The sequence below is a fragment of the Silene latifolia genome, chromosome 9 (assembly GCF_048544455.1).
Source record: "Silene latifolia isolate original U9 population chromosome 9, ASM4854445v1, whole genome shotgun sequence".
In the NCBI taxonomy this organism is placed as follows: Eukaryota; Viridiplantae; Streptophyta; class Magnoliopsida; order Caryophyllales; family Caryophyllaceae; genus Silene; species Silene latifolia.
The window spans coordinates 220932619-220955191 of NC_133534.1; the positions used below are offsets into that span (position 1 = coordinate 220932619).

The 22573-nt window shown below is 36.8% G+C and overlaps 2 protein-coding genes and 1 long non-coding RNA gene across 3 annotated transcripts; 1 reads left to right on the forward strand and 2 right to left on the reverse strand.

Moving 5' to 3' along the window:
* Positions 1–1255: 1255 nt before the first annotated feature.
* On the forward strand, positions 1256–4553 carry LOC141600416 (cysteine proteinase inhibitor 12-like). Its single transcript, XM_074420652.1, has 4 exons — positions 1256–1576; positions 2709–2925; positions 3597–3736; positions 4225–4553. Exons 1-4 carry the CDS (start codon positions 1370–1372, stop codon positions 4360–4362), a joined length of 702 nt encoding a protein of 233 aa, XP_074276753.1. The 5' UTR covers positions 1256–1369; the 3' UTR covers positions 4363–4553.
* A 98-nt stretch (positions 4554–4651) lies between these two features.
* LOC141600418 (uncharacterized) lies at positions 4652–6248 on the reverse strand. Its single transcript, XR_012524316.1, has 3 exons — positions 5828–6248; positions 5336–5487; positions 4652–4980 (listed from the first exon to the last, which is right to left on the reverse strand). It is a non-coding gene; the product is annotated as an uncharacterized LOC141600418 (long non-coding RNA).
* Positions 6249–11687: 5439 nt separating this feature from the next.
* Positions 11688–13180, reverse strand: LOC141600417 (WAT1-related protein At5g07050-like). Its single transcript, XM_074420653.1, has 4 exons — positions 12880–13180; positions 12683–12799; positions 12338–12587; positions 11688–12243 (listed from the first exon to the last, which is right to left on the reverse strand). The coding sequence occupies exons 1-4, from the start codon at positions 12906–12908 to the stop codon at positions 12016–12018; spliced, it is 624 nt and encodes a 207-aa protein (XP_074276754.1). The 5' UTR covers positions 12909–13180; the 3' UTR covers positions 11688–12015.
* Positions 13181–22573: the final 9393 nt, after the last annotated feature.

The window sequence follows — 22573 nt, forward strand, 5'->3', positions numbered from 1 at the left end:
GACGACTTTGAGCATGCTCTGAAACTTGACCCGCTTAACAAAGATGTTAATCGGGAACTCCATTCCGTGGCTGACCTTTTGCTTTTAAATGTTAATGGGAAAAGGGTAGCTTATCGTTTTAACCCTTTGGGCTCAGACAAGAAAGGTAAAAAACCTATGCTAGTTAATGATGTGGTTGATAAATTTGCAATCCAACACGGATTGAATGAAGCGTCTTGTAGTTTAGCTCATGTTTCTCCTCCTCAGTCGGGTTCAGATCATGTTTCTCCTCCTCAAGTCGGAAGTTACATCTAGTTCCGCCGTTATTATTGATTCTGAAATCTCAAATGTGACTGGTTCCTTGTTTGCAGCCACCGGTTCAGACTTTATTCTAGAATCTGAAAACCTTAATGAGGCTTCTCCCGCTTTGCCAGCTAAAGATGATTGTATTCCCTCTGCAAATTACTCCTTCTCCAACAAAAAGCACCCTAAAAATAATTTGCGTTTGTCGTCCCAAGATTATGAGAACTTGTTACACGGAAGGGATATCCTTTTTTTCCATCCCAGATCTTTGTCATCCTTGAGGGTTCGTCCCCTCATCTCTACAAATTCTACTTCGACGGGAACTCCCCATGAAACAATTTCAAGGGAAGCAGCAGTTCCCAATCCTTATCCTTTACATGAAGTGCGCCAACAGCATTCGCACTTGCTTTTGAGGCCTGAGAGTACTCAGTTGGGTCTTGAGAAGGCTGTTTCACATGTTGCTAAGAAGAAACGGCTTTCGTCTGATTCCTCTTTGGATAGTAATTTATCCACGGTTCCATTTCAGTTTGTTGCAGGCAAGGAGAGCTCCTTGAGTAGGAGGTGTTGTCGCAAGATGGAGCATTCCATTCACCGGAGTCGAATGGTTAAGTCTGGTCCGAATTCGAGGAAGAGATCGTTGGGCTTTGTTGACAATTTACCCTTTTTTTGCAGGTATAGTGAAAAAGTCGTTGCTGCTAAAAGTTCTAAAAGAAAGGAGGTTGACTTGCTCCAGTTCGCGGACTATTATCATCCACCTTTTAAGAAATGTCGTCTTTCATTTTCAGTTAGTTTCGCTTGTACTTTTAGCCCGGCTAATTCCGTTTCTATTCGTTTAGGGGTATCTAATTCCCCTATGTTTGTATGGTAATCAAATACTATGTAATCTTTTTTAATAGTTTATATAAAATAGTACACGTTTGTCTAAAAAAAAAAAAGAAAAAGACAATGCCACGCATGAGTGATGACTCAAAGTGTTAATATCAAGTACCCCAGTTGAAGCAACCGTTTATAAATGAAGCACACGCAAACAAAAACATTGGCGAAACCCCAAAGAAATCGAAGAGAGTTAAGAGATTATTGAATCATCATGAATCCTAAATCATCAGCTTCGTTTGTTAGCACTGCCATGCTCGTAATTGTACTGTTAATCGGGTCAATTTCCGAATTAGGGTTTTGCAGAGAATTCGGAATTGTTCGATTGAAGAATCTTGGCGGTCAAACCTACGATTTCAGCAATTCCGATGAAGTCGAATCTATCGCTCGTTTTGCTGTTCAGGAACACAACAAAAGAACTGTATGGATTTTGTCAATTTTCTCCTGATTTTGTTAATTTTTATGGATTTTGTTGAAACCATCTTTGTTTCTATTATTGGATATATATACATATATATAGACGAGATGTGTATGTGTATGTGATTAGGTACTGTGAGTATTGTAGGATTGATCCATAAATTAGACCAATTGTGAACGTCAAAATTTGATAGTATGGTCAATGTCATTATTCTGTAGTTTGGGAAATACGGAGTAGTAGATGAATGTGTGTGTTCTGGGCGAAAATCACCTCGAGACGTCAATGTTCGATGACGGTTTTAGGTTGGACATCGGTACATGCTAAAAAAAAAAGTACTTCTTGTGTGTTGGTTACATGGAAAACTCGAGTTTTCTTGGATTATATCCATTGTTGCTTGCTTTGGGGTTTAGTTTTATTTTTATTGTAAATTGATTTTAATGGTAGGCGTACTTATTTTGCACTTGTGATGGGGTCGCTTAAGCCCTCTTCTTTTGAACTGAAATGAACTGAATAAACAAAAATGAATGAAGAGGACCTGATTTGAATTGAATTTTAATCCCCCTTTACTACTAAGAAGAGAATAAGCCAATCTCAATATTTTCCCGCCTAAATAACATTCACTTAGAATTCGGCTTCACTTTTGGGTGTCAAGCTATAAAATTCATGGGCTATAAATTAGTCCTATTTTTTTACCCACCTACTTTTTAGATTCGATATGTGAGTGACACTAAATGCTAAATATGGAGACTTATTTTCCTAAATTACAATCTTTTTAAAAATTCAAAAGTACTTTCATTTAAATTGTCAATGTTATTCGGGGTAAAGTGTGTTTTTTTTTAATCTTTTTAACGTCTTAACACTACACATTAATAATGTAGATTGTAACGTTAAATTAAAAATGCATTGAAATATGATAACAAATTTCAGTGAAAAAACGATTACTGTAATTTCTAACATCTCTATGCACTACGATCTAAAATACCGTGCATTCGCACGGGATATACACTAGTTAAGTCTAAAAGAACAGGTTCTTACTCTTTCTCTTGAATCTTGATACGTTGTAGTGCTAGTATCTCCCTTTAACTTATTACACTATCTTTTGATTTTCCTTTGTTTTCTTTAATTCTTTTTACAGAATGCCATGCTTAAGTTTGGGAGGGTGCTGAAGGCAAAAGAGCAGGTGGTCGCTGGTAAACTATATGTTCTTACTTTGGAGGCGGTTGATGCTGGTAAAAAGACAGTCTATGAAGCAAAGGTTTGGGTCAAGCCTTGGATGAACTTTAAGCAGCTCCAGGAATTTAAGCGCGTTATGGACATTCATTTTACGACTTCTGACCTCGGATTTGTGCGAGGTAAAAAGCTTTTTAAAGTGTACTATTCTGTGTTCTTCTAGGCACTGTTTTTTTTCCCCTATTGTTATGTTCACATGATTCGGATGGTAGTTAGTGTTGTAAGGGATGGTTGTATCCTAACACATGGATCAGCAGCAATTTGTAATCTGTAACTGTTTGTATAGATGACGAGCATTTCTATGATATGAAGTGCATCCTTTTTATGCAAACTAATAAAAAGTGGAAATCTTTCTCGGGATTGTTTGTTAAGACTATTTCAGTCGTCACCCAATAAATACTTAGCGAATTCCTGGTTTGTTGAAACATGATGTCTAATAAATCCGAAAATTGATTGATACCTTGACTGCTGCACTTTTTTCAGTCGTATTAGGATGCACGAAGAAGAGTTGACAACGTGTCTTTAGACTAGAGACTTAGAGTTTGGCATTCTTTGTTAACTAGTTCTGGTCTGTGCTTGCATAACTGATTTAGGTAGAAAATTCTTGATTTTGCATATGGTAGTGTGGTTGGAAATGCTGGACAAGGTTATCCCGTTGCTATTGTTGGTAAAAAATTTGCTCTGAATGATTGTCGTATTGTTTTTTTTTCCCCGCATTCGGATGTCAAACACTATCATTTGCGCATCGATTGTATGTCATTATACTAATAGATGGGCCTGACTTCTCAAGCAGATGGATTTGGTTGGCATAAAGTACCAGTCCATGATCCTGAAGTTCAAGATGCTGCTAATCATGCTGTAACTGCTATCCAGAAAAGGTCTAATTCTCTGTTCCCCTACAAACTTCTTGAGATCCTACAAGCTGAGGCAGAGGTTGTATTCTGTGTTCTATTTGGATTTTAATTCTCTCATTTTCTTCAGTAAATAGTTTTAGACATGGTACCATTTCAAAGAACCAGCACCAGAGCAGCCAGATGAAAACCGAACAAAAAGAAATGTAAATATATAAAAAATAAAAACAAAATCCAAACAATCTAGCTTCTGGCTTCTGCAACATACACACCCCATATCTGTGATGAAGTTTAATCCATATTTAGAGAAGTGCAAGACTATATTAGTTGCGTTACTTTTAATTCTGAAACATACGTAGATGCAATTCTTGACACAAATTTCATTATGTTTCATATGGAAACAAGCCGTGTCTTTTGTTAGCAGACTAACATAGAGGTAAAACTGTGTATATCCGACCCTTCTACCCTGCCAATTCATGGGGGTCCTCGAGACACTAGAATGATGTTGTAATTATTGTTGAATTTGCTGGTTTATCGTAACAGAGGGAGCCCCTTTTTGGGTATTTGCAGGTTGTCAAGGATATAGTGAAATACAATTTACTTCTGAAACTGAGGCGGGGTAGCAAGGACGAGAAGTTCAAGGTGAATGTGGACAAGAATACTAATGGTGGTTTTATTTTAAATATGTTTGAGCAGCCTGACATGTAAATAAGATACCATAATAAAGCGAAGACGATGGTGATGCCTTGATATGTACTAGTGTTGTGTGAGACCAAGGTAACAAGGTAAATGTTTGGTGTTTGTACACGGTTGAACCTGATAGTTGATAACATGGACCTATCCTATCCTTGTATAGCTAGCTATTGTATATGCATGTTTTATGTTTGGGTTGTGCTGTTTCATTGGTCACTCAATAAAATTAAAAGACAAAAGACGGAGAAGGTGATACAAAATTACAAAAAGACCCCTTTTTTCTTGCATCACCAGTTCACCAAATAGTAATTACATTACTGATGCATTATAAAGAAACTAAATTAAACTAATTATGGCATTGGTGCGTTCATGGCTAACAAGGGAGGTTGAGAGGTCGGAGTATTAACTGCTTCGGTTGTAGACTTGCTAATTGTCTCCATTTTACACGATTCAACCTCATCGAAATGAATGTCTTGGAGGATAATCGTCATATCACTTACAGGGTGGTTGTTCTTAGAACCCTTAATTGTTTCAGGGATCATATGTTGTTGAGCTTCCGTCTCCCTGCACTCTTTGTACTTTCCCCAAAGAACTGAGTACAACCCCATCACTATCAGTACTGCTCCAAGAACACTGAACATTATAAGTTGAAAATTAAAAGGCAGTGATGAGAATTAAATTTGTGACATTTAATTAAAAGCAATTAAGTCAAATCACAATTATATTCGATTTTTACAAATTTGTATTTGTACAACTTATAATATTGATGAATTACTAGTTTATTTTGATCAGCAAGTCTCTCTTGTTGCGACAGGTCAAGTAATACCCATGTTGTTAGATAAGACAAAAAAACAGATTGCTATTCCCTAGGCATTCTGTTTAGCTTGCGACGAATATGTCCGTCACAAATGAAAATTTGTGTATTTTGATAGCGAGAAAAAAGAAAAAAACTCTGACTTGATTGGAGATTGAAAAGAAAAGAAATTACCCGCCAACATAAATTTTCTCAGCAAGAATGAAAGAACCTAAGAAAGCCACAATGATCATCATCAAAGGGCTGAAAGAAGTCACAAAAACAGGTCCTTTTTTCTCCATAACAATTCCTTGTACATAGTATGAAATTCCCGATGATATTATTCCCTGATAAACCAAATAAAATTACGGTATAAATAATAATGCTCCTATATATACATTAATACGCTGCCATGTTTGATAATCTATTCTCATAGTTTACTACTCCATAATAAAGAGAAAACAGGAAGACGATAAGAGAAAATAATTGATTACAGCATAAGCCGCGGCTAGAAGGTTCATGTCCCAACCAATACTCCAAACGGAGGTTCTACGCTCCATAACAAAGGTGACCACAATAGACTGCAAGGTGTAAGTTCTTTATACTTAATATGCATGTTTAATATACTGAAATAAACATACAATAAACTGAAAGCGGAAGCGATAAATTAAGATCGAGAATTAGAACCTCCAGCCATTGCTTATGGATTCCTGAACAGCTTTAAAAACCCGATTATATAACCCGTCTCCGATGTAAACCCGTCGCCGAAAAACACCGTATGTTTTTCTGACTGATTACCGGTTCCAAACCCTCCTTTCTCACTAATTTAGATGGTGTATAGAATGCTTAAGAGAGAGTAGATTTGGTGACCTTATGAATCAGAATTGGTGCTCCATTTATACTAATCTTGCCATCAAAGATCAGTTAGAATATAGGGTGAGTGGGTGGTTGGCTGAAGAAGTGGGGAGACAAAGTAGGGCAGTTTGAGTCCATCTTTTGACTCCATTAAGCTAAAGTAAATGGGCCACAACTTGAGTATTTTTGAGTGCTTAGTGACTCAAAATTCCAACATTCTCCCACTTGGTCCATTTACGCAAGAGAAACTTCATATACGAATCATAGCGGACAATTCTCTAGAGCGAGAATTAATCTTCCATGTATTACGATATACTTAGTCTCTCACCACTCACACTTAACTTAATGAATAAACCATATGTTTACTCTAGGTCAAAACATAATGATATTTCTCAATAAAATAAATAACCAAAGTATGTACGTACATAATCTGAAATGAGAAAATATCCAACCAAATGAAAAGTTTCAATACAATAAATGAATGTATCACATTATGGGACCAAGTCCCATATTTACCACATGACCCTTGAAACCTTTAGGTGGCATGCCTTTAGTCAATGGATCAAAGAATCATTAATTCGGTCTTAATGTGTTCTATGATCACTTTCTTTTCCGAACACGTTCTTTTATGGCCAAATACTTAATGTCGATGTGTTTACTTTGACTTCCACTTTTATTATTCTTAGCCATAAATACGCGACTAAATTATCACAATACATTCGAATTGGCCAATTAATAGAGTCAACGACTCTTAGCCCGAATATGAAACCTTTCACCATACACCATGTGAGGTAGCCTCAAAACAAGAAACGAACTCGGCCTCCATAGTAGAAGTGGTTGTCAATGTCTGCTTAGTACTCCTCCAGGATACACTCCGTCGCCTAGCATAAACACATATCCCGATGTGGATTTTCGTGAAACAATGCACGGCCAAGTCCGAGTCGGAGTACCCCACCACTTCAAGACTATCATCCGTCTATACATAAGCATGTAATCTTTGGTACCCGAAGGTACCTCAACACTTTCTTTGCGGACCTTCCGGTGATCGATGCCAGGTTACTCGATATCCGCCTAATACTCCAACAAAGATATGCAATGTCGTGTCCGCATGGACTTGAGCATACATAATGCTACCAACACGGTGAAGCATATGGAACATTTTTCATTTGTTCCCTTTCTAAATCATTCCGGGACGGTCTAAATCGAATCGGTCACCTTTCACAATAGGTGCTACACTTGGTGAACAATCTTTCATTCTGAACCTTTCAAGCACTTTGTTGATATAGGCCTCCGGAGACAAGCCTAAAATGCCTCGGGATCTATCTCTATGGATCTTAATGCCAATGACATAAGATGCCTCGCCCATATCTTTCATATCAAAGTTATTTGAAAGAAATTGTTTCACCTCATATAGTAACCCCTTATCATTGGTTGCTAGCAAAATGTCATCCACGTATAACACAAGGAAACAAATCTTACTCCCCCATGACCTTAAGGTATATGCATTGGTCCATGATATTTTCTTCAAAACCGAATGAAGAAATTACTTCATGGAACTTCTTATACCATTGGCGGGAGGCTTGTTTCAAACCGTATATGGATTTATTTAGCTTGCAAACCAAATGCTCACCATCTTTAGAGGAGAATCCTTCAGGTTGTTTCATGTAAACCTCTTCCTCTAAATTGCCATTGAGAAATGCCGTTTTCACATCCATTTGATGTAGCTCGAAATCAAAATGAGCTACTAATGCCATGACAACTCGAAGAGAATCTTTCTTTGATACAGGAGAAAATGTCTCCTTGTAGTCGATCCCTTCTCTTTGAGTGAACCCTTTAGCAACGAGTCTTGCCTTATGTCTCTCGATGTTGCCAAATGAGTCTATTTTAGTCTTAAAGACCCACTTACATCCGATGGTTTTTACACCATCAGGCAACTCGACGAGATCCCAAACTCGATTAGCCGCCATAGAATTCATCTCATCTTTCATAGCATCCATCCATAAGTTTGAATCTGTAGAACTTATGGCTTGTAAAAATGACATAGGATCATTATCAGCTCCAACATTGCAATCCAATTCTTGTAGATATACTTCATAGTCTTCAGGAATAGCCGATCTCCTTTCTCGAATAGATCTTCTTAATGGAATTTGTTCAACCTCACGGTGAACTTCTTCCTCATTATGATCCACCCTATTTTGATCGACATTTTGTGGAATTTCTGTATTTGGTTGTTGAACTTGCGGTCGATCTTCAGGACCGTGAACAATAACCAACCTGTCACTTAAAACAGAGGGTGAAGCTTCATGTTGATCCTTTTCAGGTTCAACTTCTATAGTACTCCCACTGATTAAGTCATTCTCTAGAAATTTCGCATTTCTAGATTCCACAATTCTGGTACTATGAGAAGGACAATAGAACCTATAGCCTTTGGACTTTTCGGCATATCCAATGAAATGCCCACTAATAGTCCTTGGGTCTAGTTTCTTTTCTTGTGGGTTGTAAATTCTCACCTCAGACGGACATCCCCAAACGCGTATATGTTGCAAACTCGGTTTCCAACCTTTGAATAACTGAAAAGGCGTCTTTGAGACGGCCTTGGAAGGAACTCGATTTAATATATACGCAGCCGTCTTTAGTGCATCAACCCATAAAAATGAAGGAAGTTTAATATTACTTCTCATACTACGCACCATTTCAATTAATGTCCGATTCCTTCTTTCGCTACACCATTCGATCGGAGAACTAGGGCATAGTGTATTGGGCAACAATCCCATGCTCTTGAAGGAATTTAGCAAAAGGACCAGGTGCTTGTCCATCCTCAGTATATCTACCATAGTACTCACCACCTCTATCTGATCTCACGATTTTAATGTGCTTACCACATTGTTTCTCTACTTCAGCCTTAAACAATTTAAAGGCATTAAAAGTCTCGTCTTTGGAACGAAGTAAGTAGATGTACATATATCGTGAATAATCGTCAATAAAGGTAATAAAGTATTTCGGATCATTAGCGTTCATGTCCGGACAACAAATATCCGTGTGTATGATTTCTAATAGGTCAGAACTCCTCTTAGCACCTTTCTTAGATTTGTTAGTTTGCTTTCCCTTAATGCAACTAACACAAGTATCAAAATCGGTAAAGTCTAAAGTACTAAGTACCCCTTCCTTTACCAATCTCTTAACCCTCTGAATGGAGATGTGTCCTAATCTCCGGTGCCATAACATAGAGGACTCCTCATTCATAATACTTCTTTTTAAACCAGTATTAACATGCATAGTGTTTTGAGTGGTATCATTTTGTAAATAAAGACGATATAAATTATCGATTTAGAATACCATAACCAATAACTTTAGAATTTTGCAAATCGAAAGCGAATTCGAAAAATTAAAGGTAAATCCAAACGGTACAAGCCTTGAAATCGAAATTAAATTCGAGCAAAATTCGGAACATAAAATGTCTTTTCCAAAACCAAAACAAAACCACTACTCAAAATTAAACTGCATGTCCCTACGGCCTCCACGTTCGAGCCTATCTGGTTTCCTGAATAGATAGAGCTTTCACTTGCCACTGGTTTCCGCAGGTTTGTCATACCTTGTAAGGTATTCGAAACATGGATTGTAGTACCAGAGTCAATCCACCAAGTATTATGATTAATATTAACCATATTAGATTCATAACAAACAAACGCATGAAAATTACCTTTCTTTTTAAGCCAAGCCTTGAACTTTATGCAGTCTTTCTTCATATGCCCCTTCTTTTTACAGAAGAAACACGAAGACTTCTTCTTAATGTTCGGCTCAACAGACATCTTACCCTTTCCCTTATCCTTATGGTGACCCTTCCTAGTACTAGATGATTCTTTATTAGTACTAGTAGTTAGGTTCACCTTTTCGCCCTCCTCCAACAACAACCTCCCCTCCTCTTGAACACACATGGTCATTAATTCATTAAGAGACCATTTATCCTTATGTGTGTTGTAAGAGATCTTAAAGGGAGCATATTGTCTTTGGGAGAGAACACAAAATGAAATGTACCAGGAAAGAGTCGGACATAGTAACTTCCAATACTTTAAGTTGGGCTGCAATATCCCTCATGCGCATGATGAAATCACGCACTCCTTTAGTGGCATTAATCTTCAAAGAAGTAAATTTCATAATTAAGGTGCTTGCCAAAGCCTTATCGGAAGTTTTAAATTGTTCATCTATTGCTTTAAGAAGGTCTCGAACTTTAGTATGTCGCATCGATGAACCTCGGATACTAGCACACAATTTTGTCTTTATGAACATCGTGCAAATATAGTTTGATTTCTCCCACTTTTCACGATGATCTACTTCATCTGGTGTGCTAGTTTCCTTTATCTTAGCCGGTTCATCATGTTGTATAGCATAATCGAAACGCGTGAATCCTAAATGCAATAGAACTCTTTCCTTCCACACCTTAAAATTATCACCGAGTTAATTCAGAACGTCTATTTTGATATCAAAGGAATTTCCAGTAAACTTATTTTGCAAATTTTAAATATACATGCTTAGTAACCAAAATTGAGACTTAACTTTATCATAACTTACCAATGTAAATTATGCTTATATGAATCTAGTGACATAAACTTGCCTGTGGGCTAAAGTCTACTCAAATTAGATGCATAGAAATTAAACTTTATGATGAAACTATCAAATTATATTCATTTCTCAATTCCTGTGGGTATATTAAGAAACATAATTCAATATAACATCCTAATTAATTATACAAATATAATAAGATTCCTGTGGGTAAGTCTCATCACATTACGTACAATTAATTACAATAAAATGTCTAGTTTCCACATGTGATTTCGTATAAAATTTAATCAATTAGAATCTTTGCCATTGGCTTACTCCTAACTAATAAATTTAAAATCACTTGACATTTAAAACTTTAATCTATATACTGAACTTAATGTACATAGCGTTAGCGAAGTAAATACCAATGATACTCTGAAAGCCAAAAATAATGCCATCAGTCCAAGCAAATCAAGTAGAATCAATTTCCAATACTCAGCATACTTAATTAGCCAAAGTAAAGGACAAAAATAAAAATAAAATAAATGTATGAAGTCACATGCTTGTCCATTATCATCAGACTAATCTCGGTGGTGCTAACTGCAAACACCACTCCATAATTTCATATACTCCAATAAACAAATAAAATAACAAAACCATAAAGGTGACAATAGCATGGGACAGTGGGTCACTACTAATATTATGCTACTATATAAAATGCATAAAGTACTCCCTACTTTAGCATGTGTCAGCCAAGGACTCCAAAAATGTAGAAGGTGGACAATTTTGTGAAAACATGCGGCAACTTTGGTGTACACAGTACAACTTTTAAGAAAAAGATAGTTAGAGGTGTACATTAAAATCAAGGAATAATCACAAATAAAGCTACTTTAATAAAGCTCCAGCTACCAAATGTTCTTCTTCAACCTCTCGTTACTTTCAAAACCAAAACCCAGAAAACATTTCACCATAAAATTTTCCAGATTTAAAAGTAAAAAACGAAACAGATTTTAATCAACCCAGACAACCGAGTATCAAAAATAAATCCCAGAATCCGACAGAAAAACGAGATTATCAGATTCATATATCAAAGACGGAAACTGAAGACGGAAATACAACAAGCAAGACAGAGGCGATATACTCGCTCTGATACCAAATGTAAGTTCTTTATACTTAATATGCATGTTTAATATACTGAAATAAACATACAATAAACTGAAAGCGGAAGCGATAAATTAAGATCGAGAATTAGAACCTCCAGCCATTGCTTATGGATTCCTGAACAGCTTTAAAAACCCGATTATATAACCCGTCTCCGATGTAAACCCGTCGCCGAAAAACACCGTATGTTTTTCTGACTGATTACCGGTTCCAAACCCTCCTTTCTCACTAATTTAGATGGTGTATAGAATGCTTAAGAGAGAGTAGATTTGGTGACCTTATGAATCAGAATTGGTGCTCCATTTATACTAATCTTGCCATCAAAGATCAGTTAGAATATAGGGTGAGTGGGTGGTTGGCTGAAGAAGTGGGGAGACAAAGTAGGGCAGTTTGAGTCCATCTTTTGACTCCATTAAGCTAAAGTAAATGGGCCACAACTTGAGTATTTTTTGAGTGCTTAGTGACTCAAAATTCCAACACAAGGTGCCCATGAAACACACTAGTGCTGTCAACGAAAGGTGTGCACTGTATCTTCTCATTGTTATGGCCTGCCCAAATAATTAATACGAAGTTATAAAACATAACCTACAAGCCCTAAGAAGACGTGTTTACCAGTTATTTATGTTGGTTAGCTGGTAGTACCTGCAGGATGAAAAAGGCAGCCCAGGCTAATGTAGCAAGGATGAGGAGAATTGAACCCTTTGCCCAATCCTTGTCAGCTGCAGCAAGGGCGGCCGAGGAGACATGGGCTGCAGGTCGGACATGACTAGACCACACCATGTTTATGACATGACCTTTGTACAATGTCATCAACATGGCTCCTCCCACCGTGATTAGAGTTCCTACAACCTTCGCTATGCACCTCAATTTCTTCATGTCAACCTTCTCCATCCTAATCACAAGATCATATTAATTAATTACAAGATCATTTTATTTCTTAAACATTGTATATAGTTAAAGTTGTAACATGTGAAAGTAAGTATGTACCTGCATATGAGTGCCATTACGAATGTCATGGCAGGAAGCATGTTGCTCATAGCGCATGAAAATGTCGGAGATGTGTATTTTAATCCCATATAGTAGAAATTTTGATCAATTACCGGCCTAAAACAACGGACAAAACACAATGGAAAAATTAGATAAAAACTTGAGTAATTTTAGTTGAAGGATAGTGAAGACTTTACCCAAGAAGTCCTAGACCAAAAATTTGCATGAAAATTACAAATGTGATCTTCGGCCTCGCACTCCTGAAAAACAAAAAAAATGAAAAATACAATTATGATGTTTTTATGTAGTTTCATCCATGAACATGCAACTCTTTACATTTTCAAACCATTCATTCACATCCGGCACAATTGCCACTATATATATCCCTCGGTTTCTTTAATATTTTCTACTTTACTTTCTAACGACACATTACTTAAGGAAAATTGGTGGCCGGCCTACTTGCATGAGAGATGGCAATTTCTATTGTACCCCAATTGTACAAGCGATGAGAAAAATGTGATATTTTTTTTTGATAAATAATGACCAGTTTTTGATAAATAATGACCACTCTTTATGACTAAAAATTGTGATTTTTTTTCAGGTGGTCATTTTTTAACAAACAAACAGTGGTCAAATTTTGCTAAAAAAATATGGAAAAGATTGTTGTAAATTAAAATAGCTGACAAAAAAATAGACAGTGGACGAAATCAAATGCATGGACAAAAAAGAAAAAGCGGAAGAAATGAAGTAAAAGAAGAAAGTGTGTATTATAGACTTTATAGTTGTTTTTGGGCAACTATCAGAGCTATTAAGCTTAACAAAGTCATTATTGATGTCTACTAGTACTTCTCAGTTCTCATGACATGATTCACCCAGTTATTAACAACTACATGTTCTTTCTATCTATATCTCCCTTGAAATAAAAACTTGTATTGCACCTCTCAAGAAGAAGAGCAAAAGGGGCGATAACGGCGGTGGCAAAAGCATGGCGGTAGACGACGAGGACGTAATGGCTCATCCCTCCATTTAGTGAAACTTTAGTGACTATGTTCATGCCAGCATATCCAAATTGCAAGCATATCATGCCTATGTATGGCTTGCTCTTTTCTAACAAACTATTTCGTCCTTTTACTACTTCCATTTTATTTCCTATACCCAAATATATCAAGTTTTGGAAACGAAGAAAACACCTTAAGCAAAGGAGCTAAGCTTGTGTTTTCCTTTGGAATACGACGGTAAATGCCTTGGTTTTTATAGCCACCTTCCTTTAACTTTCTGAATTATATTCTCTCTTTTTTTTTTTTGATAATAATGGATGTTTTTACTAAGGGGGAGTTTGGTTGGGGGAGTTGGAATGGAATGAATGGATTTAATCCATTCTAGTGTTTGGTTGAGCTATTTTGGAATGGAGTTAGAATCCGGATGGATTCTAAATCCATTACAATCCCCTCTAATCTCATACCCAACCTTTAACCCAAGATTTTAATTCCATTCCATAATGTTTAACATTTCATTCCATTCCAAGGTTCAACCAAACAATATAAACCAAGTATGGGATTTAGAATCCATACCACAATGGTATGAGATTCCAATCCATTCCATTCCTTCCCCTCGAACCAAACGCCCCCTAACTAGATTGTTACTAGAATCTCCCTTAGACTTTGAGTAAAATAATTGAAGCCCAATGTGACATTTATTAGAAAACACTTTAAATATTAAAAAAAAAATCCAAGTTTCATGGAAAACCGTCTTTATAGAAGAAATGTTGTATAGTCTGGTTATCATAGAACGCCTTTTAAAAGCTAGTTGTAAATACTGGGTATCTATAAAAGGCACCAATGACAACATAAACCATCCATCACGCCTCAAAACCGCATCAAATATTTCAAGCCACGTGCCACACGGCGCACCCCTTCTCCCACACTTGGCCATTAACATTTTTCATTATTAGTTTAGAATAATGTTACTGCTTGCCCTTCATTACGTAATTAGAAGCATATAAAATACAGCGTTCTAACGGGCTAACACATAACATACAAGCCCATACAAACCAATCCTAAGGTACACAAAGACTAATACTCCTCAAGTTGGAGCATGAAGATTCGAAATTTCTAACTGGCCTAGAATGTTAGGGTGCAAACTCATGTCCCATATTGGTAGAATAAGGATGGAAGATCATCTTTATAAGTATTTACAAAATATAATAGTATGAGGCCTTTTGGGAAGAAGCCCAAAAGTAAATCCGTGAGGAATTGGCCCAAAGCGGACAATATCATACTATTATGGGTTGTGGACACAGATGCAGCAGAGTCCCAACACAAGGTATTCACGCTTCCGCATAACAAGTGGTATCAGAGCCCAAGGTTCGACTTGGGCTAGACACGAGGATGCATCAGCAGGCCCAAGACTTAAAGCTGTACAATGTAAGGCATGAAACTCCTATAGCTCGGGGTGATCCCTTGAGCAAGCCCAGTCAAGGATTAAATGAATGAAAGGCGTCATAGGTCTTGTGGGACAAAGACCATTTGTGTACTAGAACTCTTGATCAGGTGGACCTTTATCAGATTGGGTGCCACAGGTCTTGTGGGTCATTTCCAGGTTGGATGACAGAGACCGTTTGTGTTCTAGGACTTCTGAAGTGACGGACCCGGTCCAGGGTATATTGGATGCAGAGGATGTTCGACGATATGCATGTGTAGCAAATTCCCAAGAAGGACACATGGACATGAAGGCTCAGGAGCATGTGGGGGCACTCACTTGACCATACGGTGACATGTGGTGCAAGACATGGCTCGTGGTAGCATGGTGTGTCCACTAAGGGGATCAGAGGTTATCAAGACTTGTGATGTTTCGGGTGTCTAGATGTAGGGGCTGTAGAGTGTGGGAGTTCTCCATGAAAGTCAAGGTCCGAGTTAAGATGATGGTCTTTGGTTTGAGGGGAGAATTGTTAGAGTGAAAGCTCATGTCCTATTTCGGTAGAATAAGGATGGAAAATCATCTTTATAAGTATCCACAAAATATAATAGTATGAGACCTTTTGGGAAGGAGCCCAAAAGTAAATCCGTGAGGGATTGGCTCAAAGCGGATAATGTCGTACTATTATAGGTTGTGAACACAGATACAACAGAGGCCCACCACGAGGTATTCACACTTCCGCACAATATAGAAGATAATGAAATTGAGAAGACCCCACAACCTTTGTAAGACTATCAACAAGTTGATCAGACAATTAGGGAACAAGAGATCGAGGGAGCAATAAGCTTGTCTTAAATTGCATGACGAACAAAATGACAGTTAATCTCAATATGATTAATATTCTAATGAAAAATAGGGTTCTAAGGCAACATGAGGGACGAGTGGTTAAAATAAAAATATTAGAGAGTATTCGCCTTAAGTCTGATATTATGTGTGAAACTTTGAAATGGTGAAGCATGGTCGGTTACATACCTATATTACATTCTAACGGACATATGCTACATTTGTAACTCTTGCTAATGGCTCTATGGCAAACGGTCTAACTCTTAAGGTTTAACGTTTTCTATTTTTTTTTTTTTTTTTTTCTGATGAAGGAACCCACAATGGCTCTATGACAAACGGTCCAACTCTTAAGGTTTAACATTTTTTTTGGTGATGAGGGATCCCGCAACCGCTACCTTCGGTGCGCATTGGGTAAATTCTCGGGTATATGTGATAGCCTGCAAACCATGTATACCAGGTAAGCCACCTGAGGGTGACAGACTCGAAGTTTATAAGACATGGACTCAGGCAAAGAATGCTCCAGATTTTGCTCTTGAGGAGGCTTGAACCTGAGTCTCAAGGGAATTCCAGCTAAGTTTTAACCACCAGACTTCACCCTTACGGTCCAAGAATGCTCCATGTTTTTATTAGCTAACAAGATTTGGTAGTCAAACATACTACTCCCTCCTAGTCTTATTGTTGGTTCCCTTTCTTTTGGGTACCAAAATTAAGGAAATGAATTTGGATCACACAAAACACCCTACCCCACATGGAATTGAATTTGGACCACACAAAACATACCAAAAAAGGAAAAGAGATACACCCGACTAGCATAGAAAGGGGAACCAACACTCGAGACTATGAGGGAATATATATATATATATATATATATATATATATATATATATATATATATATATATATATATATATATATGTATATATATATATATATATATAGAGATTGAATCATGTGAGGCACCCTTCTTAGGGTGAGGCTAATTTGGACTCATTCTAAACCATTAGATCTAAAAATTATAGACTCACCAGATTATGCCACGTGTCCCTATATAATTCTAATTCTAACCAACTCACTCTCAATCTCACCTCATTCTTACTGTTTCATATTCACCAACTCTTTCTCTCTCCTCAACTCCATATCCAACGCTCCAATTTCACTTCCGTCTCCGATTTTAATGGCGAAATATGTTTATTTCAGAGCCGAGTGTTGCGATTTCTTATGATTTTTGAGCCGCAATGGTAATTCCTCTTCTGATTTCCATCAATTTATGTTAGTTTTGTTTGATTTTTACCTTTTTAGGATTTATGTTGAAGGTATTTTCATTTATAGTATAGACTAACCCTTTATATGTTAGGTTGCTTGAAAGGCTTTGTATTTGTAGTGTATTGGAAATGTTTCTTTGTTGTTGCCTGCGATTATGTCCCATCATCATCCTACACCAAACCGATTTGGGACTTTCAGGTACAATTTTTATTTAGCTTTTCGATTTGGCCACACATCAGATGCATACTCTCCTCTACTGTATGTCTGTATCTAACCTCACATTTTTTCACAGAATCGTTTATCCTTAATGATAGATTACACAAACTTAGCAACTTATAGAATATGAGAGATCGTATCTTCAATTTTGACACCCTTATTAGCTACATTGTATATAATATTGTTCAATGATTGCTGGCAGAATGATTTTTCATTGTTGTTAACTTTTCAAATTGAGGTTCAGCTTCTTTGTTCTAAATTACGTTTACGGAACAAGCTATCGCTCTTATTGCCTTATCGGTGCAGAGTATATGATTGGGTATCTTACCCTTAGTAAATAACATTTGTATACTCCCTGCATTCAACTTTTATCACCCCACTCCTCCAATACATGTGAGAAGTATTATATTGAAGTGGGGTAATAAAAGTTGAATGGAGGGAGTAGTTTATAAGAAAATTTACTTTTCTAGAAGTATACCATTGCTATGACAAGTTTTGGAAGCCTCCTTATCTGAACCTGCAATCGACAACATTCAAACACGTAATGCGTGAGATGATTCATCATCGACAAGAACACGTGGCTTAACCTTTTACGGTTCCATCCAATTTACCATACATCGTTACAAAGTTACACAAATCTGAGGCCCCTAAATTGTCCCAAACCCACTACGTACTTTAGTTGTTAATGAGCCACCTGGCCATATTTGTCAATTTAATATTGTTGTAAAATAATCAGGTTGTCTTTGTGACTTGTGCAATCGATTTATTTTATTTGTACATCTATGTTGGGTTAAAGATGTGTATATGGCTACTATATGCAAGTTCGTAGGCTATCTAGTCGCAGTTTCAGTAGTTATACTAGGATGATTTATACAGTATCTATCACTTAATCCAGGTTTTGATTTAGTTCTTAGTTTCATGCTGCTTACCTTTTTTTTTTTTTCCTGCACTAGTCGTCTTGACAGGAATAAACTGGGAGGGCATATTCCATCCAACCTCAAGGATCTTACTGATGTCAATGAGCTGTAAGCAAAGTACTATCTATAAGTTGCTTGAGCTTTAGTAATCTCTAATTGAGTACACATTTGAATCCACAGTGTCTTAACCTCTTTAATGTAGAAAGTTGGATTGCAGAAAGTTGCTTTTCGTAGGCAAGTACCTTAGCCTTTAATTGAGCTGCAATCCAAAGTAGTACTTTTTTTGGCCTATTTTTCTCAGTAATCAAAGTGCTCTCTTGGTGCAACTTGTCTGAATCAGTATGTCTTTGATATTTATAAATTAGAGTGTGAAACCTTTAGTTAATATTACTGCATTTACTACTAAACTGATCGGACTTTGTTCCGCATTTACTACTAAACTGATCCGACTTTGTTCCATGCAGTTTTTGTATTCTGCCTGATGTGAATATTGACATGTATCCTATCAAGAAACATAAGAGGAACACAGATTTGTCTACCAGAACAATCATAATAATCAGTCTTCAGATCAGATTCGCTATTCTTACGATTACCTTTGGTAAATTAAATAGATAGACTGAGAAAGAATTGACGAAGAAGAAACCAGATTTAAGCCAAGTTAGTACATCAAAGAAGAAACCAAATTTAAGCCAAGTTGGTTGATCTCACATTATATTAACACGAGATCCATCTTTCAAGAGAAAAATTGTTTTTAGTATTAACCTCTTTAATGTCCTTATTTATAAAACTTGAAAAGATTGTATACCGAAACATTCTTGTGGTTGTGCTATTCAGTCTTTGTCGAACAATGATTTTAGTGGTCCTGTGCCCGATCTTACAGGAATGAATAACCTCAACTATGTGTACGTGCAAACCCGTCTAGTGTTTTTATGTCATGCTCCATATGTTGGGAGTACGTAGTACGGTAGTAGTATCATAACCGTGTACACTACTACACAATTTTGCAGGGACATGAGCAACAACAGATTTTTGTACCGCCAATGTTTCCCTATGGCTTACATCCTTACAGATCACCGACAACAAGTGTATGCTCTTTTGTGCTTTTGCCCAACTTTTGCTCCTTAACTCTTTGTGTTGGTTGCCTCCCTCACCCCTTTGCATATACTCTCATGCGAATGTACGCAACTTGATTTTGTTGATGCATCGCTTGTACTTATTATCTATTAGCTCAAAAGGTAGAGCATTGTGCTATTGCGCAAGGTGTGGGTTCGAGTCCCACATAGATGAACCAATATAAATATACGATTATAATATATTTATCAATGTTAATATATGTCCACTGTCACTTGTTTGTGTGTTAGATTCACAAAATCGGGTCTGGGATTCACAAAATCGGGTCTAGGATTCACAAAACTATGAAGTAAATTGGTGAGGTCGGCCGCCTTGCCATTCACAAGTCAAATTCCAAAATACAAGCAAACTACTCAGCACCCCCTGGCGGGCCAGTCTCAGTCTCACTAGAAGTCGCGAGTAAAGCAAACACGGTCTCGCACTCCGGCCACCTCTCTAGAGAGCTTTCCAGCGTCTCCTCCTCCATCACGATCTTTGTCGTCAGGCCTGTCACTTGGCAAGTAATCAATTTCATCTATGATACAGTTAAGGACTATTAGCTTAAGGTTCCCCTTATTCCATCTATAAATACTGTTAAGGCCTAAGATTCCACTTGACAACGGTCCTATTCCATCTATGATACAGTTAAGGACTTGTATTTATTCATTGTTGCATATCTAAAGGCTATTAGCTTAAGGTTCCCCTTATTTAATCTTTGTTATGTACTCGTATATCTTAACGGCTATTAGCTTAAATGGGAGAGCAATGTGCAAATCTTGCACAAAGGTATGAGTTCGAATCTCATATAGCCTAGTTAATTGAAGAATCTAGTGTATTAAACTTAAATACAATAACATTGAGGATGAGTTAGCCAAATCCGTCCTCAGATGTGCAAAATTGAGGATGAGTAGAAGAAGCTCAAACTTAGATATGCACAAACGGCGTGCATAAGCCAATGTTAGAAATTATCTAAATTGGGTGCAATTGGACACGGAGAAAAGGCCAAAACCCAAAAGTCCACTACAAAAATACTCCTACCAATTAGGCTTTGAAGTAACACTAGCAGTCAATAACCAACATGGGAGTCGAACCCACACCTTGTGCATTGCACAACGCTCTGCCATTTGAGCTAATTGGTTTTAAAATAATTAAATCATTCCACTAGTTTTGATCATGTGAGTTGTTCCCTGATCTTTTTCCACCTTAAGTGAGGAACAAAATTAATTGCGGTTTTTTTGAATATGTGCTGCTTTAGTTCATTCCATCTTGAAAGAATGTGAAAGAAAATCATACCCCCATTTATTTTAACCACTTATGATGATCAAGTTTCACAAAATAAGGTTTGAGATTCACCAAATAAGGAAAAGAGCAAAAAACGTGATTTTAACCACTTATGATGACCAAATTTTCACAAAACAAGCTCTAAGATTCACTGAACAAGGTCTCGAGATTCATAAAATAAGGCCCGAGATTCACCAAATAAGGAAAAAAGCAAAATAGGTGATTTTAACCACTTATGATGATCAAGTTTCACAAAACAAGCCTTAAGATTCTTTGAATAAGGTATAGGATTCACAAAATAAGGTCTGAGATTCACCAAATAAGAAAAAGAGCAAAAAAGGTGATTTTAACTACTTGTGATGACCAAGTTTCACAAAACAAGCTCTCAGATTCAATGAACATGGTATGAGATTCACAAAATAAGGTCTGAGATTCACCAAATAAGGAAAAAAGCAAAATAGGTGATTTTAACCACTTATGATGATCAAGTTTCACAAAACAAGCCTTAAGATTCACTGAATAAGGTATGAGATTCACAAAATAAGGTCTGAGATTCACCAAATAAGAGAAAGAGCAAAAAAGGTGATTTTAACCACTTATGATGACCAAGTTTCACAAAACAAGCTCTCAAATTCACTGAACATGGTCTGAGATTCACAAAATAAGGTCTGAGATTCACCAAATAAGGAAAAAAGCAAAATAGGTGATTTTAACCACTTATGATGATCAAGTTTCACAAAACAAGCCTTAAGATTCACTGAATAAGGTATGAGATTCACAAAATAAGGTCTGAGATTCACCAAATAAGAGAAAGAGCAAAAAAGGTGATTTTAACCACTTATGATGACCAAGTTTCACAAAACAAGCTCTTAGATTCACTGAACAAGGTATGAGATTCACAAAATAAGGTCTATCTCAATAAGAGTTCGTAAAGCACGTGATATAATAGACCAACTGAACTGGAAATATTAGAGGCTTTGCTTATCATTCTGAAGTTGAGCACACAGTTCATATTAATTATGCCTACCCTGAGATTGTTTCATTTCATCCATTGCACCATTGACATTTTTAAAGGTCGATCATTTCCAAACCACTAGCAGAAGTCTGATCATACCGTGGACAACGAGTTTACCAAATACCGACTAGACAAAATTAGTTTTTTTTAGACAAACGACTAAACTAAATCAGTTTAGTTGTTCGCATCACAGTTGACAAAAGGGGATTTAATGTCCAAAAATCTTCAAAATAAAAGTTTGCATTATAACCTGAATTCTATAAGCCAATAGGTCTCGAGTTATTACGTAATTTTCGTTACAATGAAAGTTTCAAGTAATTTTCGTATCACTTTGATAATGATTTGCGTAAATAGAATTGCCTACCTACCTCAAAGTTTCAGGGAATATAGTTTTTTGCTGCAATCTTTTACAGTAATGGAGTATTATTTAAACGGCAAGGATAACCTGAAACACTTAACAAGTTTGCATTATAACCTGAATTGAGAACGAACAAGAGCAATCAATACAGAAGGATGAAATAACTTGTCTATAACAACCCGAAATAAAAAGGAGCGTGGAAGACAAATTCACCATTGTGAGATACTTAAAGCAAACTCTATTCCCTAAAAATAAAGATAAAATCATAAAACAAGGCGATACTTACTAATCCAGGACAACAAGTTTCTGGTACTCCTTACCGGAAATGGCAGCTTCCATGGTCTTCACGGGGCTTAGACACCCGTCTTCTTGAATAAACGCTACAATTTTATGAATGTTATACAATTTCTACCACACTGTTACACAGCCATAGCAATCATCTAGATGGAAGACTGTCCAAAACTATCAATGCA

What these genes read in the sequence shown, in the direction of transcription:
- LOC141600416 (XM_074420652.1), top strand. Translation starts at nt 1,370, where the DNA reads ATGAATCCTAAATCATCAGCTTCGTTTGTTAGCACTGCCATGCTCGTA. An exon ending in TGACCTCGGATTTGTGCGAG is followed by an intron (nt 2,926 to 3,596) that starts GTAAAAAGCTTT and finishes CTTCTCAAGCAG; the next exon opens with ATGGATTTGGTTGGCATAAA. An exon ending in TCCTACAAGCTGAGGCAGAG is followed by an intron (nt 3,737 to 4,224) that starts GTTGTATTCTGT and finishes GGGTATTTGCAG; the next exon opens with GTTGTCAAGGATATAGTGAA.
- LOC141600417 (XM_074420653.1), bottom strand. Translation starts at nt 12,908, where the DNA reads ATGCAAATTTTTGGTCTAGGACTTCTTGG. An exon ending in GTAATGGCACTCATATGCAG is followed by an intron (nt 12,588 to 12,682) that starts GTACATACTTAC and finishes TCTTGTGATTAG; the next exon opens with GATGGAGAAGGTTGACATGA. An exon ending in CTGCCTTTTTCATCCTGCAG is followed by an intron (nt 12,244 to 12,337) that starts GTACTACCAGCT and finishes TTATTTGGGCAG; the next exon opens with GCCATAACAATGAGAAGATA.